Below are 26,904 nucleotides of genomic sequence, written 5' to 3'. Positions count from 1 at the left end.
GTTAAGCGCGTGCACCATTCACCATGGCAACACAACAGCACTCGACAAAAAGACGTCCCCATACTTCAATACCATTTTTTAGTCTATGGTCAATACACAAGTATAATTTTCAATCACTGTTATATTATCAGGTGAAAACTGACAGAAAGGTAAGTTTATTAAACTAATACTCATTTTCAAGGTATACAGGCAAAAAGAAAAAAGAAAGAACGTGGCAGCAACTAAAATTGCCCAATAAAACCATAATTCAATCAGTTAAGCATAAAAGGTTCATGGCTGTAGGGTACATGACTTTACAAACATTTGACACATTAAATAAATATAATTCAGTGTCTATTCTTTTCACATAATTGAATCTTCTCTAATCCAACCTGTTACATTTTTTAATTAGGCTAATGAAATTAACATCTGACTTCTACTCCGCCAACAGAAGCTGGGCCTGCACCACACCACCACTGTTAGATGAAGAGGAGATACACAATACTGGAAGAATATTAAAATCCAACAGGAAAAATAATTACTGTTGCTTTTGTATTTGAAGGAAATAAAGATGACCAAATAATTTGTGAATAATTTGTGTATTTAACAGCTGTGGTGGTTACGACATATATCTCTACCCTTCCATCTGGCATCCTCCCATTCCATACAGTAATCTGGTTCATTTTCGGAAGGTGCAATGATGGGATTATGTGTGTCATCAACATCCAACCACACTGGAAATCCTAAAGGAAATTCTAATTATTAGGTTACTGCCAGAGGTCGCATCAAGATGTTATCAAGTGAATGTCATTTATCAGATTATCCTCATTTAAACCGATTTCTCCTCCACTGACCCTGTGAAACTCCTCTTTGATGGATCTCACGGGTTTGTGTCGAGGAAACAACACAAAAACTCACAGAAAGAGTGTGAGAGGGAGGCACACTTTCCTTCCCGCTCTAATACAGTGGCCTTCCTTACTAATGTGCTCTGCATCTCCGATGTTACATAAAAATGCGTAATGAATGAATGTACTGCACTGCAAAAAAATGGTTTTCTTACTTAGCCTTTTTGCCTGGTTGTTTCCAGTCAAAATATCTAAAAATTCTTAAATCAAGATGCATTTACTACATAAGAAAAACTGGGTTTACCGAAGAAAACCTGCTCCCGACCAGCTAAGGATCACATAGTAAGTTACCATGGTAACTGACTCTGAGTATAAGTTACCTCTCTTTCAGAAATGGGCTTGACTTACTCTGCTTTCTCGGGTTTAACATACCTCCAATTCTGAAACAGAAAACCCAGAGTTTCCCTCATTTCAGGGTTAACATACTCAGAGTTTTCACCTAACCTCCTTTCTGAAACAGGCCCCTGCACTGCACCACAAAACATAACAAACAGTGTTCCAGCCAATAACTGACAATAATGATTTGGGGGGTGGGGGTTGGGGGGTTAGTGCGCATGCACATGAAGGGGGGTGTGGGGAGTGGAGGAGAGAGAAGCATGAAGAGGGAAGTTAGCTAGAGGAGAGATGTCCTAGACAACGACTAACGTTAGAATAATATTCTCTTGAATTTTGATATGGCCAACACACGACCAAAGAGACGATGTTCCGATGAACAAATAGCAAAGAAGAGGGAAAAGGAGAAGGAACGCGTGAAGTCTCGAATTTACATCGGAAAAGCCTGTTTCAGGAAGCACGGAAGGGAGGGGGAGGGGACGGGATGAGGAGGAGGGAGAGTCGAGCTAGCCTCCGTTTTTTTTTACAATACTTTCGAACGTCAACAAGAAGTGACCCAACATCGCTTAGAGCACCTTCAACCTGGTTTTATGAGTCACTGGATGCAGAACAATGTTGTATTGTGATTAAATATGCTTTCAAAGAAGGCCACAGTTCTTCATCTTGTCCAAAGCTGTGTGTCACATCCCATCTGTATCACTCCCGGTGGTGTTGTCCAGGATGCACGGCACATTCTCTTTGTCTGTGATTTTTCTGGTTCTTAAAGCACGTTTCCTGTACAAGACCACATTAGGAGTATTGCTTAAGAACAAATCACTCAGTTTAATTAAGATCTGAAACACAGTAATTAGTTACTTCTCTCAGTAGCTCTGCTTTAAAGGTAGGGTAGGCAATTTTTATTTTATTTTATTTTTTACATATATATCGTCTGTGGAAGTCTCAGGACAAAAAAATGTTCGTCCAATCATTGCATTCGGTCCAAATGTAAGAGGTCTGTAAGTTGTTTACGTTCATTATTTTTGTAATTAGGGCTGCACGATTTGGGGAAAATGTCATATTGCGATTACTGAGGTCAATATTGCGATATGCGATTGCGATATAATAAACAAATGGTTTCATGAGTCAACTTGCTTGGTTCTAAAGCAAAATGCACACACAGATTAGTGATAATTCTGAAATGTGTATTTCTCAACTCAAACTAGCAACAACAACTAAATGATTGATACTATAATGATCAATAAGCCATTGATGTCTGGATAAAAATTAATTTAATTTTAATTTAAGTGAACTTCAAACAATCCTCACATAAACCCATAATAAATGTCATATTTACCTGTGCTCTTCTAACAGGTAGGACATATACAGAAATTGAATAAAGTTATCAAACAGTCTGCGCTGCATAAATTATAAATTATATGGACTAAAATCCTATTTAAAGCTACACAAGGTCTTTGGTCAAGAGCAGTGAGTGTTTTTCTCTGTTCCCTTTGTTCTTTGATTAACTTTACTGACAGAAAGCATTATTGGATGCTGGCCCTTTAAGAGTTGCTGACAGAGACGCGGATCTCACACGCACCTTATTCCCTCACAACTCTTTACGACCATCATAAGACTGCTCTTATGTTATGAAGACACTCGACAAATGATATTTTGGCGTAATTGTGTGTGTTATTGTTCGTTCACTTTAAGCGGAAGGAGAACTGTATTCTGGCGCGCGGTCTGTGCATGCGCATACTGGCGCGCGTCTTTCAGTCAGGTCAGGACATTCACAGGCAGCGCGCTCTCTTTTGACTTGTGTCGCTGAATGGTTTAAAGCATTCGCATGAATAAGAGCGGGATCATGTAACACTAGCCAAAGGATGACAAAAAATAACAGATGCTGCGTTAACAGCCCTAATTTGTTTATTTCATATAAAATCGCAGTATTTTGCATCATATAATCACATAGGCTTGACATCGCGATTACGATTGCGATATGATTAATCGCGCAGCACTAATTGTAATGTTATGTGCTTTGAGGCATGAGGTAATTTTAACGGCGTCTCTCGTGACGCTTTGCAGACTTGTCATGTGTTTTGGAGGAGGCGTGGCTTTGAAGAGATGGTGGGATCTCATACTTTCAAAGCTAGCTTGCTATTGCTAGCCTCTCCGAAATTGCCAACCCTACCTTTAATGGTTGAATTAAATGGTTAAATTGTGGTTCTGAAAGAATAAAAAAACAAACCTCCTGTAATGGAAGTTGCATTTTCCTTTAGGTCTGCAGTTACCTGAGGCGTCCTCTTCAGAGAACATCCTCTCGGAAAACAGACACGACTGCAAGAATGAAAAATGCTAACTAAAAAAAATAAAGCCACTTTCATTGTATGCATAAACATTCACCACAAAGACAACCTACATTGTACTCGCCAGATGTTTGGCTCTGTGATTCTTCACTCATATCTGTGTGAGAAAAAAGAAACAATGCTTAACAAATGAGAACAATCTATTTTTGAGCATGAGATCTGATTTACCCTAAAGTTACCCTTTTCACCCCTTTCCCTGGCCTCCTCTTCGCTAGTTTGACTTTTCAGCTGTGAATAAAAAGTAAACAACCCTGTTGATGATGACTAATATAATATATTCGTTATATCTGCAGTGAATTCTGAAGGGTTTTTGCATTTATATCAGTTTAAGAGAAAGCTATTCAAAATTACCTCAAATGAACTGAGCAAAGAGCTTTCTTCTGAGTTCTGAGGAATAAAACAAATCATAATCAGCTTACTATTCACTATAAACTGTAACCCAGTGGTCATGCATTTTGTGCATATAGACAATGTGCTCACATCAGAGTGACAAAAAAGAAACTAATGCATGTTTCATCTGTTCCATGTAACGGTTTTCAAGCATACATACCACTTGAATTGGGTTTTTCTGTTTGCGAAGTTTTGCTTGAAGAGCAAGAACATCTCCTTGAGTTCGAAACAACTGCACTTGAAGTTCATCATAACGTTCTCCCATCTCCCGGATCTGTTTGCGGTACTGGTCCTTGTCTTGGAGATTTTTTGAGTTCTCCAAATGGTACTCCTCTCTTGTACAAATAGCCTATCAAATGGGCAGTGCCAAACAATTGTAGCAGTTAATGAAATGCATAGAACAGATACATTTAATAAAATTGAATACCATAGAGAATGGCCTTTATATAAACTAAAATGACCAATCCATCTTATTTTACAACACAGAAGTAAGCTATTTTCTGTGTATGTGCGAGATTTTCGATTCATTAGCCGCAATAAGTAAATAACTAGAACAATATAAAAAAGTGCAGAAGACGGTGAAACTATATTGCACCTTTCCACATATTTGTGGAAAAGTTTCCCTTCAGTGTGATTGAGTTTCAGTGGACAATGAAAACTGAGACTCTATGTGTTCAGCACATGGCCTAGGTTAATCTGGAATTGCTAGATTGGAAAGGTGACGATTTGCAAATCCCTCCTGCTCAGGAGACAAAAAAGCTGTTGTAGTAAATTGTTGAGGTTGTTGCTAAAAGAAACTCTCAAACTCTTGTTGCGTTTTGTTGGAAAATACTGTGAAGCTCTAAAAAGAGAAGCAAGAAAGTTCAGCAAGAAGGGAATTTCGGGGAGCTTGGAAACAGAAACAGAAACATCAACAACGACCAAGCGTGTGCTCCCCCATTTTCAGGACCTTCTGCACCAACTTCAGGGATCCTCCATCTGCATGTACCAGATAGTCTGAATCTTCTGCACATACTTCAGAACATTCAACTAGAAGGTGGAATTTCCCCAATGGAATTTCCAGAGAGGGTGACTCTTTCTTAATTCTTGCTGAGAAGAAGAAATGAACCCTTTTTAATCCTATATATTCTAGATATATATGTGATAACTGTATTAACATGTATCTAATGTCCCATCTCATGATTTTCCTGTATGTTGTTTGGTCTATGTTTCTTGTAAACTCTAATGGGTTAATGTTCCAGACTTTGCATTCTATGGTTAACCAGAATCGTATGTGTGGCATATTTGGTCTCTATAACCTGGTACTTTGAAGATCGAAAGGACTGTGTACATGATATGTCGATAATATCATATTCGTATGATATGTCGATAATAACAACACATTAGCATTACCAGAATCTTTCATAGTTTCTTCTTGCTGGACAAAAACATCATCCGATACTGAATTAATTCCACAGTGACTATCCTTAGAGTTGATATATGATAAACATAATTGATATATTAATATTTAAGTATAATCCATTTTGATTAAGTATTGATAAACAATTGAGCTCATTTTACCGACCTGGATGGAGAACTGATCATGATTCGTTGTGTTCGGCTGTCCAAACAGGCCGTTGGTAACTTTTCCCTTTAGTGGGTAATTTTATAATTTGTAGGTGATTCCCGATTATATAAAACTATATTCCCTGTAATAGAGCTAATCCCGAGATTCCCTACATAGCTGATGCCAGTAATAATCAATCAGTTTATTTGTTGAAATCAGAATAAGGTTCTTCACCTTATTAGTATAGATAAACAACGGTTTATCTTTCCATAAGATACTGTATGTGTAATTGCCATAGTAACACTCAACTCAATCATCTGGATTTAGCAATCTTATGTACTTTATTTCCTTATCCATTCATGGTATTCATTTTAGTAGTGGTTAGTTACTCTCGTCTATCTTTTTTGTTAATAATATTAAAATTATATTACTCTTCCTCTTGTTGATATTAATTAACACAATATTAATTTGGTGCCACCTGTGACACCCTGTAAATTCTGGTGCAGATTGTGGGAAACAGCTAAATTAGTGTTGCCAGTGTAGGCCAGACAGTACAACACTATCTTGATATGCTCTGTCATGCAAAGATAAAGGTTTGATTATACCTTGTCTCTTTCTTTGATCACCTCTTCCAGCTGCTTCAGAATGTCTTCCATTCGATCACGATACATTTTGGAGTCCTTTCTTAGCATTGTGCACTTCAGTTCCAACTCATCCTTCTCTTCTCGATACTTAAATTTTAAAGGAAAAACAAAAAAGTATAGTTATAATAATATGAAAAGCATAATACAAATTAAAGTAGAATTCACTTCTGTCCAGTTTGCATGTAAACAAAGGTTACCTTATCACGCAACTCTTCTGCGTCATGTAGATCTCTCCTTAGATTGTAGAGATCATTCACCAGCTCCTGGTATTGTGCCTGACTTTGTTGCTTTAAATCCTCCAATGACTGTGAACCAAGCTTTTCATGCTCCAGAGTTTTGACCTGTGTGAATGAATTGTGTGTGGTAGTCATCTTTAATCATATCTTGATTAGTGTAGTCTGATAAGTGAGGCTGAGTTACCATGGAGGCACTTTCAAGCTCTTGTATACGAGCTGTAAGAAGATCATTTTCTCTCTGCAGCTGCCAGACCATCTCTGGACTCGGCCTCTGCTCCATGGCATTTTTTAAAGTTATTGTCTTTTTCCGTTGGATCTTTGAGTTACTTTCTGCATTCATTAAGCTGTGTTTCAATTTCTCAATCTTATAGAAATGACCAAAAAGGGGGGAAATAAATACAAAGAGAGAAAAGACAAGAAAAAAGATCAAGTTAGAAAAAACAACGAGAAAAGATATTAAAAAATATTAAATCTAATCTAATAGGCTACTTTCTTCATATTTGCCCTTCCTCCAACGTCAACATGTTACAACCATAAACACAAATAAACAAGTGCATTATATTTCTTATGTAAATCTATACATTTTGTGGTGAACTATGACCCGGACATGTTCCTGTTTCCTGAATCCTGATGGAATGACTGATCACCTCGAGTTGGAGGTCTCTGTTACACATGAGCGCGCAGTTCTTCTCCTCGCTCAGTCGGGTCAGATCGTGCATCAGTCGGTAATTCTCGTCTCTCAGTTTACGCGCTTCCTCGCATATGCGCTCACGCTCCTCTCGGATGCGCTGCACACGGTCCTGCTGTTTGTGAAGCTCGCTGTCCCGCAGCTGCAGCTGGCGGATGGTGTCCAGCTGCTCCGCCGCCTGCGCAGACGCTTCGAGTCGCGCCTTCCGTTCATCCTGTGCGAGCTTCTGAAGGCGAGACACCTCGCTCATGAGGAACTGAGTGAGGCCACATTCGCCGGCAGTGTCTGGTTGGACAGAGAGAGTTATATAAAACCTCTAAATTGCGTTTATCCACCTCTAAATATCCTGTAGTTCCTAAGACATTTTAAATTAAGCTTATGTCTTTTTAGTTTCATATTGTTCATTCATTATTAGTTTCATAAACCTAAGACGAACTCTTTCATATTGCGCTGCATTACAGTGTTGCTGACGATAAGGTTGCGCTGTTGACGCTCGCGCAGCCTCTCGAGGAGAAATCTACACAAATGAGCGCAGCACACACACACTCAGTTAACAACAACAACATACAATCTTAATGTGGAGTTTTTATATTTTTAACATATGTTCAACCTCAATTATTTTTCCTGAACACCATCACGATTGAAAATGTGACATTGATTTCCTAAAACAGGCTGTTTTTGTTCTGTTTCAGCAGTGAAAATAGTTCCAAACAAAAATCACAGCAGAACCACAGCGCATCTCACAGGAACACTCGACCTGTTTTCATTACTGAATGAATCGGCCGTTTGAACGAATCGTTTGAATGAATGAATCAATGACTCACTCATTAAGACGGTCGCCTGCCGCCACCTACTGGCGGTTTAGTGTTATGTTTAAAAGTAGTATCATTCTTTCCAATGTTTCTTATATGTAAATTTAAATCAATTTCATAACATTATTTTATGCATTTGTAAGTTTTCAGTGTAAATGATTTAATTTGATCAGCCCCTAGGCCTAGGGTAACAGCACTATAGTGTCTTGTTATTCGAAATAATTGAATTTATTGATCAAATTTAGGCATTTAAAATGAAAGATGAAGCATACATTTAATAATATTGGGGGAGGGGATGCCCTTTAAACGTGCAGATATTACAATATGGTGATTTAAATATCAAAGCTGATTGAACACTGATGAGAATATTGTTTCAGAATAAATTAACACACACAGAATAAAAATAAAAAATCCGGACGAGCAACTTTTTTACTCGGACAAGTGAATGACAGATTTACTTGTCCGAAGGACAAGCGTATGAAAAGGCTTAATGTCGAGCCCTCCCTATATAGCAATGTCATCAGGATGCACATACACCGGTAGGCAGTGGCCCACCTTACCGGGTGACCACGTCGTGGTCCACCAGAATTTATAGTTTACCCACCTCTTTTTTTACCACTACACCTCTGATCATGACAATATAATCAAGGGGTCTAGCATCACTCCTGGACCCTCAGGATAAAAAGCTAGTATTTTCCTCTAACACTTTGTATTAAATTTCATTTAGAATAACATTACTGCATTTTATAAAACAGTGTTGGTAGGCTACTCAAATGTGATTGACCGGGGGATGCTCCAACAGCATGGGGACTTTTTACTGTATGTATCATCTGCATCTGTGTATTTTCCAGACAGACTGTCAGCATTCGAGGTGGGGAATTTTCAGTGACTCTTTCTGCAGTTTACATTGTAAGACCAGTAGGTGGCGACAAGTGACTGTCTTGTGAGTCATTGAATCAATCATACAATGGATTTGTTCAAAACAGTGATTCATTCAGGCATGAAGTCACTGACTGCGTCTAAAATTACATGCAGTACTTTCTGAGGTACTTCTTTTAAATTAATTACTTATTAACTGGTAAAAAGTATGTTCTATACAGCATGAAAGTGTGTGGAATTAATGTAATCCGGGCATACTTCAGTGCAGTGGTCATGTTGTTACTGTCACGTGACCTACACTGCCATTTACAACTCCTCTCCTGTGGCCTCAGGGGTTAATAAAGTGTCCATTAGATGCGCTCTCCAGAATCTCACCGGAAAGTAGAACATATTGGATTTTTTTTACCTCTCTTTTTTAAATACTGTGAATTCAGGCTTATTACTCTTTTCACATAATGTTTTTTGCCTAGAAGTTACTTGAAGTGGTGATGTGCAGACCAATTGGTGTATGACAACCGCGAGAGCGATTAGAAAGTATACCGAGTGGTTTGCTCTCTAATCGCTCTTGCTGTTGTCATACACCGATCAGTCTGCTTCAAGTTGATCACAATTTCGAATTCGCTCACTCCTTTTTTATTCACTCCTTCAAGTGAACTGTATTAGTGGACTAACATAGGGAATAGTGATTTAGGGTTTAGGGGGCGATTTCGGATTCAGCCCGGCTGTCTTTATGAATGAGTCATTGAATTATTTATTCAACCGAATCATTAAAAAACTCTTGATTCACTCGGGAATCAAATGCCACCGGCCTACGTGTGTTGCTTGGAGATGCGCAATGGTTGAATATGTTTAGATCACACTTGCAATTGTGCTGTTGGTCAGAATATTTTTTGTGGCAATAGTGCCAATGGTGAATCACAACTGTGCTGATGTTCGGATTAACATGACTCTTGCATTATTGCTTAAAAGCTTAAAAGATCTTCAGATAGAAATTAGTTCATGATAAAAATATAATGTAAATATAAGCAAATTCCATATGGTTTATATATACTACCCTAGTCTTTAAGGACCCCCTGGAGTACCTTGTAAATCCTGGCAATATTTAAGTCTGTTCTCCTTTGGTCTATGACGATAGCAGTTATCAGAGCAATTATCCTTTTGCATAAAAGATGTGTAATGTATTTTTTACATGACCTTATACATTCAGAATTTTTTTTATACTAAATGAATAAATTAAAAATGTACAACTTACCAATTAGTACGGAGAAGACCCTAGCAGGCTCTTTGCCAGTGATTTTGCGGTACACATCTGGGTAGTTCAGCTCCAAACTCTCTAAAAATGCCTCATATCCTTTGAGGCCAGTTCTTTGTAATATGTCCAGCAGCACCCCTAAAGTGAATAAAAATACTAATTCCTGAAGTCTCTATAAGTGTTATTATAAGAATATCTGCTTAGAAAATAAGATAGAAAGCTTTGAATTTCACAGTAAATATCCCTTTCAACAACATTTTGTAGCATAATATTTAATGTCTGTAATCCTAACAGTTAAACTTTAGGTGGTCTGACACCTCTTACCAACTTTTCGGCGTCTGATAACCAGACTGGGGTCATTGTAGATCTGTTCCTCGTCCTCGCTGCTCAGAACCTTACACTGTCTCAGATAAGGTGTTATCCTTGAGGGCTCAATGGTCTTGATGAGAAGCATTCTGTAGTCTTCCAGCCGTGCCCAGCACTCATCGTCTTCTTCCACCTCCAAAACTCCTGCGCCATCAGACATGACTGACACTAGCTCTCTGTTGGCTTGATAAGAGTTGTTTGATAGCAAGGTTTAAGGTCAAATGCACATTACACATTTGGCTGGTGTGTAAACGCAAAAAGGAAATGAAGTTCAGTTAGCACTTTGGTGGCAGCAGTTCCCTTTTCCAGTTGTCAGTGCAGTCTTTTTATTTCCCTCTATTTCACAATACATTTTTGTGTTGCAATAAACTGTACGACGGAGCCCCTGGCCTAGAGGGACACGGTGAAAACATTTGCAAGAACGAAAAATGTTTCTTCATCGTTCCTGCCCCTTTAGGGGCTCTGCACTACGGTGGTATTTGGTTGCAGAATGAGTACAGTATGTAACGTTTTTTTACATTTACTAAAGAATTTACAGTCATTCATGAATAATTTATTCAGTGTGTCTCTGATCTTAATTTAGCAGCCTCTTTGAGGCTTCCAGCTCCATGTAAACAACAACAGAGTTTACCAGGCTACTGATATGACTGAAGTTTATCTCACGTGAGTGTACATAACCTTAAACACATTTTTCAAAACTATCATTCTTTTGGTAGTTTTGAAAAACCAAAACTTTTTTTATGAGAAAATAGTGTGCACCTTAAAGGAGTCATGAACTGAATTTTTTATTTTATTTTATAAAATTTCCTGGGGTGCACTTATAATGGTAGGATGATTTTTACAGCAAAAATGGTCATCATTTAGAAATTAAAGGCCATATTCGTTCCTGATTTTAGACTCTGATTTAAAGGGTCTGTTGGAAGGGGCGTGTCTGCTATAAGACTTGAATGTAAACGCCCACTGCTATGATTGGCTGATCTTTGCATATGAAATAAGTATTACATGTAAACTCAATCAAAATATTTTAGCCTACTATGTTTTTACTATTACAGCTTTCAAGATTAATCATGAAAAGAGCTGATTTAGATAAACTCATGTGGCATGAAAGGTTGCAGCGATGAGCTGATGACAGACGTGTCTGTTGAGCACATGAATGCAGTGATCTCCTCATTCCAACTCGATTTCTCTCACAAATGTTTTTAACATAACAGTTCAAACATGATGTAAATAAGAGATTCATTGTGCATTTTAGACGGCGACATTGATTATAATGGGAGTTTTTGCGCAAGTCTAGAACTGTCAGTGACTACGTTTACAAGCTGGTCAATATTCTGGTTATGGTCGGGTTAAGGTCACTATTCGGGTTTCTGAAACATTCGAAATAACCCGTTTATATGCGTGAGCAGAGAGAGTTACTCCTGTTTACATATCCCGATGTAAACGGCGACGTACGGTTAGCGTCTGGTCTGGACATCCTTAAGACGCAATATGCGTCATTTACGATTCTTCTTCCTGTATCCAAAGACAACAACAACAGCACGTGGACAATGAATAGTTCGGGGCAGATAGCGATCGCCTTTGTTTGCGCTTGGTGCTGGTACTGACCCACGCTCCAAAAGTATGGTGCTGTGCTGCGTCTCGCCATGTTTACGTCTACTTCTTGTTTACTTTCGGTATACTGCACGCGGGTTTTTGTATGCGCCAGAAGTTCCTCTACTCAAAAGACCAAGATTTCTTGCGAAAATGCGCAGAACACAAATCAATGTTCCTTTTGATGGGGATATGCCGATACGCGTTTACATGACCAAATATTCGGGTTAGAAAAGGGGTAACCCAGGGCTCATATTCGGGTTTTGAACGGGTTATTGGCTGCTTGTAAATAAGCAGCCAATAACCCGTTCAAAACCGGAATATTAGGAATAACCTGGTCGCGCACGGCCATGTAAACACCGGCAAAAACCCGAATATGTTCATATTCCGGTTTTTAAAAACCTGAATATGGGTTACCCCTCTAACCCGAATATTTGGTCATGTAAACACGTATCGGCATATCCCCATCAAAAGGAACATTGATTTGTGTTCTGCGCATGTTCTATTCACAAGGAATCTTGGTCTTTTGAGTAGAGGAACTTCTTGTGGCGCATACAAAAACCCACGTGCAGTATACCGGAAGTAAACAAGTAGAGGTAAACATGGCGGGACGCAGCACAGCACCATACTTTTGGAGCAAGGAGGAAACCAATTTCTTTATTAGTGTGGTGAAAACCATGAATGTTGCTGCTGCTGTTGTCTTTGGATACAGGAAGAAGAATCGGAAATGACGCATATTGCGTCTTAAGGTTTTCCATACGTCCAGACGCTAACCGTGCGAGGTAGGGAACTTTCATCAAATGGTTTTGAACATACCAAAACATTTATTATATTATAAATTTACGATTTGCAAAACTGTCATACTTTTTGATTCTATAAGTTGCACATTATGATCACATAATATAAAAGCATAAAAAATATAAATGCTTATAATACAAAGACAAATGACAAGACATTTCACAATTCTACATAATTTATTCAAGAAACAATAACAGCAACAAAACAAAAGTATAAAATAATTTAACAATAATTTAACAACAGGTCTGTGCAAATTCAGTGTCTTTTTTTCTCCAAGAAAATTGCCAGGACACAAACAAAACATGTGGATGGAGTAAAATAAATCAGTGCTAAGAACACAGAATATCTGACTGGTCCCTTAAACTGATAAAAAGTCAGATTGAACAGAATCTGAAGCTATTAGCACTGGTGCACAATTGAACAGTATGGATTCTGTATGGATATTGAACAACTGATGAATCCTATGTAACTTGACGTAAACTCCTTTGCCTTTATGTAATGATTCCTGAGAACTGTTTTGCTGATGCTTCGTTTTCATTCATGTTAAGCTCAATCTTCTGAAAGAGAAAAATACGTTAGCACAAAAAATAAAAAAACAAACAAACAAAGGTTGCTTCAATGTTAAGCGCAACTTACTGCAACTGGTGGGTGAACTCTTTTTCCCCTCTGTAGTAAAGGTAATTCCTCCTCCTCATCATCATTGTTATCTGTGGATGACTCGCATTTCTCGTTCTCAGAGGGGTTTATGGTGGCCAAAAGAGCTGGTAAGGTAAAGCACGACAAGAAACGAGCCTTGAAAAGCAGGTACGCTGGATTTGAGGCAAACCTTTCGGCAATCATTTTGCGGATGGCAGCTACTTGAGCTTCTTCTCCCATGTCATTTTGATACTCAACTGGAAGGCTTTTCACTGCAGTTGTAAGCAGAGATTGTTTAGCCTTGAGCAAAGAAGTCAGTGTTTTGATGCTGGCGGCAGACGGTGGAAGGTAAGGCAAAGACATCTCTAGATGAGGTATGGGAATTCCACCTTTTCCATTTATCCAGTCCTCTACTTCAGATGACTGCTCAGGAAATATCAAGTGAGGATCGAAGCTCACACCATCAGAGGGAGGATCAGGAGGAATAGGGATCAATGGATCATTTGATGTTGTGAATTGAGGTACTACTGATGGAGCTGCAACAAGAGGTGATGGAGCTACAATACGAAGTGATGGAGCTACAACATGAGGTGACGGCGCTACAAAATGAAATGATGGAGCTACAAACTGAGGTGATGGAGCTACAACATGAAATGATGGAGCTACAATCTGTGGGGCAGGAGCCAGACGTTGGAGATGTCTTCTAGAAGCACAAATTGGTCTCGATCTTGTGACGGGCAAACTTTTCTGTTGGATGACAGTTGGCAGCTGACTAGTTCTCACAGGAAAGCAGCCATTTTCAGAAACACCACAAGGCTTTACCACTTCATTTGTTGGTCCACTAGCGAAAGCTGGCACAGTTAAGGGAACCGGAAGAATACTGGCAACAGCATGAGATGCACTGGGACCTGTTGATGGAGATGACTGACATTGCCTTACAATGGTTTCATCAGAGGAGGAGTCTGATGAGTTCTTTGTAGATTCAACATGAGAACCTCCCTGGTCAACTTTGGTAGGTGCTTGGGATAACATACTTTGGTTCAATACTAAACTAGTAGTAGTTGAAGGAGGCATCTGGATGCATGAATTATTACCTCTGGGGCTAATGTTCATAGAGGAGGAAGTCTTTTGGGTAAAGCTGGAGGCATAAGAGACTGAAGAACTTATAAGGCCAGGATTGACAGAGGAAGAAGCAACAACAAGGGCAGATGACGATGGGTATAAATTGGTTAAGGTGTATGGACGAATACTGTTATTTAGCAGGGAATTGTTTGGCACGTTCAGCATCTGGTTGCTTGGGATATTGGCAGAAAGTGGACCAGTTACTTGTACTAAACCGGTGGGGCTAAGAATCCAGTTTACTGGCTGTGCCTGCAATGTAATGGTCGGTAAAGCAACATTTTTGCTCTTTTTTTGTTTCGGTGGCTCTTTTTTTGTACTTTTAACTTTAGCTTCTTCCATTTGGGCTTGGACCTTCTCAGTAGGTTTGCGAATGCGTTTCATAGATTGGATGCTGTTTGAGTCCTCTACACTTGGTGATTGGGACGTTGAGGTTGTGATGGGTTGCGCTGGCGGTGTCTGTTGTAGTAGCGGTAGAGGAATCGGTGATATAGCTTGCGGTGGTGACTGTGGTAGCAGTGATATTTTCTGTCCTTTAAGCATTAAAGGTTGCACTGCCTCCTGCATGTTTGGCTGTGTAATGACAATATTGTTGGGATGAATTAAAGCAGGGGGCATCATCTGCCTGTCTGGCAACTGGGGAGGGTCAAGGTGATGAACTGGCTGCAGAGGAGGTGAATGTTGAGGAGGTTCTGCAGGTTTCTTGTGTTCAGCTTTCTGGTTTGCTTCCTGAAGCATCGCTGCCACTGTTTTAGGAGGATCTATATAACCATAGGAACGACAGATTAACATTATGCATGTTTTGACAGAAATAACTGGAGCTCTTTGGATGTTGTATTTTAGCTATTTTATTTCAATACTTTAAAATGGATAAATATAAAACTGAGATACCTGTTCTCGGCTTAGATATAGCAATAGGCTTCTGGAAAAAGATGACACAAGAGAGAACAATTGACAACACTGATAGAACACTAATCTTCAAGATATTAACTTATTTAAAAAATTACTGCATATTTTTAAGCATATCAGAAACAAAGCAGGGCTGCCCCTAACTAGAAAATTCTTAGTCGAAGGCAGCCCTAAATCAAAGTATGATAACTATGCTAATAAATGTAAGATGCTGGATTGATAAATAAATACCTCAATGCTTATCTTTTGCTGAATTCCAATGACCTTTCTGCAACCCATGACATCTATGTGAAAAGCCTGTTTTCAGACATAACACAAAACCATGTAAAACCCTGTAATCTTTGTTTCTTTTATTTCATCATAAATGTTGACAAAGATGTTAGGCTTACTTTGATGAAAAATAAAAGCACTGATGTCTTTTGGAGAGGGATGTCGGCTGCTTTTATTCCAACAATATCACCTGTAAAGTGATTATTGATAAATAACTGACAACAAAACATATGCATTGAACTATTCGCTCATAACTAGGCCTACATGGAATCTGAAGACTAGAAAAGTCAATTATGTCAAATAAAATGGTTCTCATTTTAGTTTCATAATGAGATATCTTGGTAGTGAAGCATAAAAAAGGGCAAAACTCCATCAGAAATTGATATCTTGATATCTCTATTATATCTGTGGTCGCTAAAACATTGCTTTAGCATCACTTTAGCTATTGGTATCATTATCCAGTAATCTGCCTGACGAGTCATTTCAGAAGGAGTGCAAGTTTGATTAAGAAATACAAATTAAGTTTTTTATGCAAACTCCATGCAGGGCTGCTTATAACTAAACCACATATTTTCAGGTGTTTTGTCAAAAGTAAAACAAGGGTCTGTACCTTCGCAAAATGTGTTGTCTGGTGGAGGCAGGATCACATTACCAATCCATGGGGTTATAGCTTTCAGGAGGTCATTTTTAAGGCTGAACATGTCCTGAACCATCCTTCTTTTCTTTTTATTTCCTGGACATCCCTGGACTTTCTTTTTATTTCCTGGACTCTAGAAAGTTGATAATCAATATAAAGTATATATATTTTATATAAATATAGTAAATATACTGTACAAATGTAACCTTAAATAATATTATTCAGACTTAAAGGGTTAGCTCACCCAAAAATGAAAATTCTGTCAGTAATTACTCACCCTCATGTTGTTCCAACCCCGTAAGACTTTCGTTCATCTTCAGAACTACGTGAACTAACTCGAGGCACACAGAGAAGGAAATGGAGAGTTGAATAAAGTCGTTATTTTTGTTTTGTTTTTTGCGCACAAAAGTATTCTCGTCCCTTGATAAACTTAAAATTGAGCCACTGTAGTCACTTGGACTATTTTAACGATGTCTTTAATAACTTTTCTGGGCCGGCAAGTTTCAATCCCTTAGAAGCCTATGATCCAGCTCTCAGATTTAATCCAAAATATCTTAATTTGTGTTCCGAAGATGAACGAAAGTCTTACGGGGTTGGAACAACATGAGGGTGAGTAATTACTGACAGAATTTTCTTTTTGGGGTGAACTAACCCTTTAAGACTGTTAAGGCAGAATATTGTCTTTCCAATATCGTACTTATTTTTTTTAAGGTTACCATATGCTCGCCACTTGCTTTTGGCAACCATTTTCTATTATCTTTAAACAAATATTAATAATGTAAGTGACTTATGGTATTTACTATAAATGTAACATCTAGCATCATTTCTGTTAACACACGTCTTTATTACCAATGCTCCCTTCCACTGCATGAAGAGTTTAATATCAATCCCTGCCACCTTGATCATGGCCTTCTCATCGTCCGTCTGCATGCATGACAAAAAAAAATTCACTTTACGAAGAAGAACTGCAGAACATATAAATCTACATTGATCTGCAAAGAAAAGAGAATGAAGAAAGTAAACATCTTACCTGTCTCTGCAGAACAACAGGATTCATACCCACATAAGTTCTTTCCATGTATCCAAAACGGTTCAGGATGGTGTTGCGCACCAAAATGGATCTGACTTTCGGACACTTGCTCTCCTCTGATCGAATGCGGCCTAACCCAGATTCTTTAGTGGATTCCTGTAGTTCCTCCTCATCGGTGGGAAGACGGACCCACGCTGTCCTGAGAGTTCCTTGAGGAAGAAGCAGTGTGTTCGTAGGTATCCATTTCTTCATATCTGGCTGTACATAGTGCTTTCGTGGTATTTCCACATCTTCGACTAAGGGCGGATCTTGTTCATCATCACTGTCCATATACTTCAGTGATTTTTCATCCTCAGAGCTGGAGCAGATTTCCATTCTAATTTTTCTTAACACTTTTCGTCTTTTTGCTGTTTGTTGTCCTGTTGTTTGCTTCATTTCTCTTTTTGTGCCTTTATTTTGACTCTAACCAAAAAAATAACAACAGTGTGTATGATTATTCACGAGATGTATTCTTGTTGAATGCTGCAAGACATACTGAAGAATGAACTTACAGGTTTTGTCATTAATTTCCACTTGTTCAGGCACTGGCAGTCAACCCGGTTTGGGATCTCTGAGGCAATCTTACTCCACTTGCCTGGACAATTATGATACACAATTGATAAAGACAATTTAGAGTCTTTAGGATACAGTATGGATACATTTTGGTTGGCCAAAAAAGCAATACAAGTGGTTAGAGCTCTTTTGTGGTTAGAGCTCGGCTGACACAGTCTCTAGATTGAAAATAACTATTGTCAATGTGAGGTTGTCAACCAGTGTCAAAGCTGCAATGTTCACACTAAACATGAACCAATTAGCAGTGAGGTCAAAGCTTGACTTCAAAAGTAAAAGTCAAATAAAATCTGTTGGTTTAAAAATTCTCTTTGCACGAGTCTTGAACTGGCCTTGATGTAATGGTCATTCGTTATTTAGATGCAGTACTGTTCAAAAGATTATGGTCGGTAAGATTTTTTTTTTTTTTTTAAAGAAATCTCTTGTGCTCACTAAGGCTGCAATTATTTGATCAAAATACAGTAAAACAGTAATATTATGCAATATTAGAACAATTTAAAATAATGTTTTTTCTGGTTTCATACATTTTAAAATGTATTTTTTTTCTCGTGATGACAAAGCTGAATTTTCAGCATCATTATTTCAGTCGTCCTTCAGAAATCATTCTCATATGCATATTTAGTGCTCAAGTTAATATATTTGTAAATGCATTTTTTAACAAGGTCTATTTATTTAAGATTTTGTAATATACAAGAAAAGAAAACACAAAAACCAAACCGGTACAGAATATACAGTCAAAACCCTAACACAAACCATCCCTCTACCCATTAGACAAAGTATCAATTACATTGTAAAAAAAAACATTACCATTCTATTATCATCTATTACACATATTTTGGGACTGTATTCCCTCCTTGAATATTTCAACAAATGACAAGAAGGGTTGCCAGATTGCATACATATCTGGGTAGACCCTTTGAGGAGAGTCTCTTATTTTTTTCTAGTTTAAGATATCGCATGATCTCCTTAATCAAATGAAAAGTGGGGGCAGGGTATCTGCACACTTTTTAAAGTCAAATTTAAGGCTTTTTAAGACCTTTTTAAGACCTGAAGAAATCAAAATTAATACCTTACATTAGGGGTGCGCAATATTGAAAAAAGAATGTCTCAATATTTTCAAAGTTTTGTTGATGATAATTAGATGATATTTTACTGATTGTGTTTGTGTACTGGTACCATGGCTGGTTTAGGCCTGTTGTTGACAGCTGACTCACGAAGATATTCATATTTTTCATATTCTATGCAGTGGTCAGTTCACAGCAGTGAAAGGAATTAACATTTTTTTATTAAAGGGCAATATTTGCAACCTTAAATTGAGTTCCAGGGGCATTTTCACCCATATATGGACTTTTTTTTTTTTTTTTACTTAGAGGTATGCATCACCTTTTATGTCAAATTCTAACATTCAAATTAAATTATATTAGAATAATAACACAATACCACTGTTACCAGTTATATTAAATCATTAAATCAAAATCCATCTTTGCAGTGCAGAGGAGACACAGAAGCAGCATCAGAACTGGCATTAATATATTTATACTCCATTTACAATTGCATAAATAAAGCTATGATATATTCAATTCTTTCAATTCTTAATTCAATATTTAAATATGAACTGATTTCTAATTGTAACATTTTAATTACAGGGTACTTTAAATGTGAAACTAAACCCGCCAGTAGGTGGCGGCAATCTCAGGGAGTCATTCATTCAAACGATTTGTTCAAACGGCTGATTCATTCAGGAACTGCAAGTGATTGTTCATTGAATCGTTAAAATGATTCGTTCAAAACGCGGATTTCAGTCAAGAAATCATCGCTGTCTTTTGCATTGAGACTCTGCTACGGTTTCATTTTGAAATTCTCGTCAGCGAAATAAAGGGAAAACAAACAATATTGACAATATTGTTTATAAAATGTAACAATGTTAATTTAACTGTTATATAAAATAAATATTATATTTGATATTGTGCACGGGAAAACAGCCCTCTTGCTGATGTAATATTGTATGATAACAACATATGATATATAAAATACAAAAACTTTATACGTCTATTAGGGAACATACCTATAACTGCACATCACGCAGTGAAAGCAAGCATGAGAGACAAATGCGATGTCAGCTCGCAGTGCGCCCTCGTACATAGTTGACGTTAAAGTAAACCAATGATTACAATATCATAATAGACAATACACATCGCACACCACTACGCACATAAAGAATGAACTTACAATTGAACTGAAATTAACCAGCTTTCTTCTCCTCTCCTGCTGTTTCGCGTGCAGGAGACAGACGTAATGCTGGCGCGAATGTGACGCGAAATGTCACGTGAACGAGCAAATCCACAAAGAACGAATAGTAAATAAAAAAGTACGCTAATTAGATAGTTTTAATTTGGAAAACATTTAGATATGTCTAACTCAAATTGCCATTGAAAATTTAAGACCTTTCATAAGTCAAAATAAGACTTTAAGACTTTTTAAGGCCATACATTTTTAAAATCTAATTAAAGACTTTTTAAGGACCCGCGGATACCCTGTGGGGGGAATAGGGTCTTTCTATTTAAACAATACTAATCTTCTGGCAAGTAGTGTGCAAAAGGCCAGCATTTTACAATTATAACTACTTAGGCGCATGTTCTGTGCTGTGCCACTGAATATAGCAATAAAAGGAGATGGGTCTATTGGTAATCCTATTATTTCTGAAAATGCATCAAAAAAGATTTCCTAAAGTTATACAAACTTGGGCATGTCCAGAACATATGTAAAAGGCTCGCAGGAGCCTTATTTGTTAATGTATTTAAAAAACAAAATTGTATTGACCTCAAACTTTTGAACAATAGTGTATATCAAATATGCAAATAAATAAATAAATAAATAAATAAAAATTAAGAGGGAAATCACTTACCAACACCATATTTCTCCACCTTCTGTTTTAGTAGTTCCACCTCCTCTTTGCTCCAAGGCCCCTTTTTCACATTCTCCTGAAGACAATCCAAATACCTAAGTGAGAAAAATATTCACATTTACATATCAGGTACCAGTTGGCCTAAACATCTTTTATACCGTACCATTTAGTGCACGAGTCAATCCAGCAAGTTCGATTTATGAGTTGAGATGATTTCAGGGACGTTATTTTGAAACATTAGTTGCAGAGCATAAATTTACTTTTTTCTGAAATGTGTCATACCTGTCACGACAAGCACCGTCGGTCCTGCCTGGCACTTCTACTCTGATTTTCCCCCATTCTCTGGTGCCATACTTTGCGACAGCATTTCGCAACATCTGATATGAGAGCAGTAAGTCAAATTAGTGAACGTGTGATTTTAGCAGGTTAAGGAACAGCAAAAAGACATGCATGTGTGACTGCAACAGATATTAAAACTGAAACATTGTGTCTCTACAGTGATCCAAAAGCCTTTGTTTCTAATTTATTAAAATTAGTTCCTACACATTTTCCATTTCAAAACTCCATACTTTTTTCCAGACCATTATATTTCACATAAATGGTTCATACAGCATTATTTTTAGCATTATATACAGTCTATAAATATTTTTAATTTTCTCTTTTTTTTTCATTGGTTTTCTCAAAGTGATAAAATGTGCTTACATGTTGAAGTACCTAAAACACTTAATAACCTCTTTTCTTTACTTCTGACACTGTAAATGTGGTTTCATGTTGCACGATCGCCAACCAGCAAAGTAAAACTGATTTAGATAATCGTTTGCTCCTTTATCTGTTGCTGGTTTGGGTGGCACACGCACATTCATTTAGTGTGGTTCAAAAGAGACTCGCTTATGGTAAAGACAAACAGTTTGGCGTAATGAAAATCTGCACCTTGAATACATTCAGTCGTGTTCAACAATCACAAAAAGGATCACTAAACTTTGGCCATGATACATTTTAGATTTTAGAAAACTGGATTCAGGCAATACGCTGATTTCACGCAGCCGCCATTTTGAAATCGAAAGCGAGGCTCCGGTGGGAAGAACCCCGGAAGTAAAGATAAACAACAATGCCTTGGACTACCAACCTGAAGCTGCTGCCGCGATGTACACTTTTGGATGTTAATATCCAATATAGGATATGTATATAGTTTGTTCCTGCTTCATTTTTTTACTTTCTGAATTATATATATATATTATATATAATTTTTTTTTTATACATGAATTGCACTGTATATAGGCTAAAGTATGAAAGAAATGTATGTACATTTTTAGAATAACTCATTTCTACATTAAACACAACAATACGCCAACGCATTCGCGACTCTCCTGTGATTAAAGGCGGCACTTCCCACCGGAGCCTTGCTTTCGACTTCAAAATAATGGCTGTGTGAAATCAGCGTATAGTCTGGAAACTCAGTTTTCTTTTTTCCCCATAGTTATCTAGACCTGGAAATGACTCAAATTCCATACACTTCAAACTACGTAAGAATCCTGATTAAATGATGTCCCATACCTGGTCCTCCTCTTTGGACCAGTGACCTTTCTTTAAAGAGGGATCCAGAACGGACGACCAGCGATATGACAGCTGTGATCCATCACGGCCCACCATGAAATATGACACTATGGAGATAATAAATATTACAAATATATGGCTCCTATGATACATACTTGTTTTCAAAATACAACTAAAGTAAACCAGTAATCAATTAAACCTGTCATAAAAAACACATTTTTGCATGTTAAACAAATTGTAAAATATACTATTTTAAAAAAGTGCAGGTGGATGCAAGAACACATCATGTGTGAATGAATTCCTCACAGTTTTCTTATTGGTTTTCTTCTATTTATAGAAAAATTACATCTACATTATATATCACCTATTCTACTTTGAATGTGACTCATCTAATCTGATTTCAGAGTCAGAATGATCTGTTTTAGAAACAAATACGCCACATCCAGTACAAGAACTCAAGAAGACCCAACTGTCTTACTCTGTATGTAAGGAATAAAGTTGCCGATTCTCATTTTTTCAACAAGGTCTTTGAGGATCTGGTCTTCTTCCGGTGTCCACTCTTTCCTTCTGAAGGTCTTCGAAATGTAGCGCTGGTAGGTCTGGAAGCACATGAAGGCCGTTCTGTTTGTCTGGAAGGGAAATAACAAGAAATATATATGTCAAAGACATTACATTAATGGTAGGTTGCATTGTTAAACATGTTAAAAATTTAAAACCATAATACACAGCATATTAACATAAGCAGCTATTTTGAAAGTGCATGAATTTCTCTATCCTTACCCCAAGAGCCTCTGCGATTTTGTCCCAATGGCAGCAATTGAATTCTTCTACAATTCCTTTCAGTTGATCAATCTCATCCTGTTTCCACACCGACTTGTTAATGGAGGGGTGCAAAAAGTTCTGCCAGAACCTTTTCAAATCGTCAGCCCGTCTCAAACCTTCAAACTACCACACAGAAACAAGTCCTTTCATGCTTTTAAAATGAGAAATGTATGTTAGAAGATAGTACAAGATGTATTTGGCTGCATGTCAATAAAACAACTACATAACTTACGTCAATATTTGATATTTTCTCCCAGTCATGATCGTCATGTTGTTTGCCCACCAGCTGATCATCTTTCAGGGTGCTAAGGTGATATTATTGAGTTTGATTACACATTTTATTGCACAATAAGTACACTGACATTCAAAAGTTTGAAGTCTGTAAGGTTTTTATTGTTTTTAAAAATGTATTCATATAATGGTAAAGCTGAATTTTCAGCGGTCTTCAGTGTCACATTGCCCTTCAGAAATCATTCTAATATGATGATTTGCTGCACAAGAAAAAACCTCTTCTTATAATTAATGTTGAAAACAGTTGTGCTGCTTAATATTTTTGCGGAAACCATGATGATACTTTTTTTCAGGATTCTTTGATGAATAGGAAAGAAAAGAACAGCATTCATTTGAAATGTTTTATAACAGTATAAATGTAGTTTATATACAGTATATATATATATATATTATTTTTTTTAATCTTACTGACCTTAACTTGAACTTTTGAATAGAAGTGTAGGTACAACCTTACAGGACATCATCTCTGAGACAAGGTGCTTAAAATGTCCTTACCTTATTTTGGCAATTTCTTGCTCAATTAATTCAATTTGCTTTTTCAACTCCTCTTTTCCCTCAGCCTCAACTCTAGACATCTTGGCACTCAAATACTCCAGCCTATGAAAACCCAGATGATTGCAAGCTCTCAGAATGTAATAAAATATATATAAACAGCAAGGCCAACAATAACCAGATATTTAGGTTTGCTTTTCCTTTTTTCTGGAACTCACTTGGATAGTTTGGGTTGTAGCATCCTTTTCATAATGTCTGTGGCGACTGCGTTAGACAGCAAAGTCTTCTGCCAACCCTCCCCTGAAAGACATTACCACATGTTTTATTTTTATATATAAAAAAATCTTCCAAGTAACAAGACGCAAGCACAATGTCTTAAAACATACATCTTCTTATTTTCAGCTCATCAATCGGTCTGGTACCGTGACTTAGCCTTTCTTTAGTTTCTGGATTTGATGGAGGGCCCTGGAGGAAAATAAAAAGAATAAATTACTTCAGGCAAAAAAAGTCAATAACGATACTGAAATGCATGATTTCACGGATACCCCCCAAAAAATACAGATTTCCAGTATTACTTTCATCACATACCAGACTGGTGAGTTTGTCTTTAAAGTAAGGCTTCATGAAGTATCCAAGAAAAAGTTTCTGAGAGGGAAGTCCTTGAGCGGAGGAGCTAGACGTGCTTGGGCCAGAGAGCTGAGCCTTAATCTCTTTCTGTGGAGATACAGTCGGATTTAAATGAGTGATAGTGTAATTTAACTCATGCAATCGAGTAGCATGAACACTCAGTGTCAATGAACTACAGCCCAGATGTTTGTTGTTCACCTGTTGCTGTTGATTCTCTTTGAGGAGCCGTTCCAGCTCAGATAGTTTCTCTTTCAGCACCTCCTGATAGACAAGATTCATTTGCAGGCAAGTCTCCACATTTTGCGGAAGATTCAACTCATCATCCCCGTCACTGTCTTCATCACTCTAATGAAAGTAAAACAATTGTATAAGCATTTTAAAAAAATAAGAAAATGTAAATAAATAAATAGCAGCAAAAGCATGTATGAAGGAAGCAAAGCAGTAACTCACAGAATCAGTTCCATGTTCACTGTCTGTTTCACAAAAAAAAAAGAAAAAAAAAAGGTTGATTAGCAGAAGACCATATGATGAAATACTACTGACCTATCAGATTACGCGTCAAATATTTAAAAGCAACAACCCACTAATTTCAGCATAAGTGCCCATGGAGAATGTGAAGGTTAATTTGTTTTAAGTAAAAAAATCACGGTATGTTTAGAATAATATTATTTACCCTGCAATACGTTAGCCAGTGCTGCATTAGCACCAAGTGTATTTTCCAACTCCTCAATCTCCCTCTGAATCCGCTGCCTCTCTGTCTCCAAGTCATCATGCTTCAAGAGGGAGTTACAAGCATATTTATTAAAAAAATGACATTTCATTTCTATAGTGTGTTGTATTAACCAGACGGCTTTCTAGATTCTTACCAATCCTTCAATCACAGGCACACTGTCATCAGATTCATCATCTGTCATGGAAACATAATATGACATTAACATAGCCCCCAACTTTTTGACAAATTAATTCACATGACCATTCCAGGTAATCACTTCATTAACTCATCAATAGACCACTACCGAATCATTTAGAACATTTTGTGAATCAGTGTAATCAATTATTCACTTATAAATTGAACATATATATACCAGCAATATATGATTTTATATATTTCCAAGATAGTTTCTCAAGTCCCAGTAAGATGCATATCTCTACTACCTAGACAGCATTTGGGGGCGTCATGGTTGTGTCAATGTGATGGGATGTCCAAAAACAGTGTTTAAGAGACAGTGACTCACCACTGTTACTGTCAGATGACAGTAGGTCTATGATGCTGCTGTCTGCACCTAAAGAACTCTCAAGAGCCAAAATCTCCCTCTGGATTTTTTCCCTCTTCGCAAGCAAGTCATCCGATGCCATTTTAGACAAGATGAAACCTGAAAACCCAACTTTTTTTTAATACAGATTACTGGGTCATAGCACTACACAATTTTCGCCGTGTGGACATGTACTTACATTAGCTTTCTTTTAATGCATAATTCTGCTTCAGTATTGCAGCTCTTCTATAACACAAGCACAATAATAAGTCCTGCTGGATCCTGTAGCATCACTGCTCGCGTTTTTGAATATCTCACTCAAATCTAACTGTACAGCCGCATGTTTAAAAAGAGTGCACTTGGGGTCTTTGAACTAGATTTACATTTATTACTAAATCGAAGTCGTTGCTTTTAATGACTGACTTCAAATATAACCATAATTTATATGAACTTATTCAAACTGTTAAGAATGATTCTCCCCTGATAAAACTATGATTCGTTCATAGAACGTTAATACGTTATGCGTATGCAAACACGAAGCGCGCAGCAATTGTGCGTCATCTTCACTGACGCTTCATAATAAAGGTCCACCCTTCATCGACCCTTCACCATCGGAGTGTTAATTACAACGTAAATTAATGCACATTAAATGAGCACTTATTGCTTTAATATTTAGCATGACTATTGTATGTTCAAAATACAGTGGTGGACAAAATTATTAGAACGGTACATGTTTTTAATGTTTTAAAAGAAGTCTCTTCTGCTCACCAAGGCTTCATTTATTTGATCCAAAATACAGCAAAAACAGTAATATTGTTAAATATTTTTACAATTTAAAATAATTGTTTTCTATTTTAATACATTTTAAAATACAATTTATTCCTGTGATCAAAGCTGAAATTTCAGCATCATTACTCCACTCTTCAGTGTCACATAATCCTTCAAAAATCATTTTTTTTCATTACCTTACAATTTCTTTTCAGGATTCTT

The 26,904-nt window shown here is 37.3% G+C and overlaps 2 protein-coding genes across 2 annotated transcripts; both read right to left on the bottom strand.

Annotated features, from left to right (window-relative positions):
- Window positions 1-1,789: 1,789 nt before the first annotated feature.
- Window positions 1,790-10,608, bottom strand: card9 (caspase recruitment domain family, member 9). Its single transcript, XM_056237883.1, is given in 14 exon segments — window positions 1,790-1,991; window positions 3,442-3,530; window positions 3,613-3,656; window positions 3,739-3,787; window positions 3,911-3,946; window positions 4,110-4,298; window positions 6,101-6,226; window positions 6,337-6,480; window positions 6,560-6,739; window positions 7,023-7,348; window positions 10,007-10,144; window positions 10,331-10,547; window positions 10,550-10,587; window positions 10,590-10,608. Coding segments are annotated over 14 exon segments (1,689 nt in total). The 3' UTR covers window positions 1,790-1,897.
- A 2,309-nt stretch (window positions 10,609-12,917) lies between these two features.
- snapc4 (small nuclear RNA activating complex, polypeptide 4) lies at window positions 12,918-26,331 on the bottom strand. Its single transcript, XM_056237869.1, has 25 exons — window positions 26,114-26,331; window positions 25,897-26,034; window positions 25,528-25,568; window positions 25,335-25,434; window positions 25,112-25,134; window positions 24,860-25,006; window positions 24,623-24,748; window positions 24,421-24,499; window positions 24,253-24,334; window positions 24,038-24,139; window positions 23,484-23,556; window positions 23,210-23,374; window positions 22,908-23,058; window positions 22,430-22,536; window positions 21,158-21,252; window positions 20,876-20,970; window positions 17,913-17,995; window positions 17,362-17,823; window positions 17,181-17,255; window positions 16,305-16,464; window positions 15,814-15,884; window positions 15,656-15,721; window positions 15,407-15,437; window positions 13,397-15,276; window positions 12,918-13,317 (listed from the first exon to the last, which is right to left on the bottom strand). The coding sequence occupies exons 2-25, from the start codon at window positions 26,015-26,017 to the stop codon at window positions 13,252-13,254; spliced, it is 4,401 nt and encodes a 1,466-aa protein (XP_056093844.1). The 5' UTR covers window positions 26,018-26,034; window positions 26,114-26,331; the 3' UTR covers window positions 12,918-13,251.
- Window positions 26,332-26,904: the final 573 nt, after the last annotated feature.

This window comes from Rhinichthys klamathensis, unplaced genomic scaffold (assembly GCF_029890125.1).
Source record: "Rhinichthys klamathensis goyatoka isolate OS25496 unplaced genomic scaffold, OSU_Roscu_1.1 h1tg000019l_1, whole genome shotgun sequence".
Classification (NCBI taxonomy): domain Eukaryota; kingdom Metazoa; phylum Chordata; class Actinopteri; order Cypriniformes; family Leuciscidae; genus Rhinichthys; species Rhinichthys klamathensis.
Note: the sequence above shows the minus strand (reverse complement) of the source record. Positions and strands in the feature narration are given on the sequence as shown.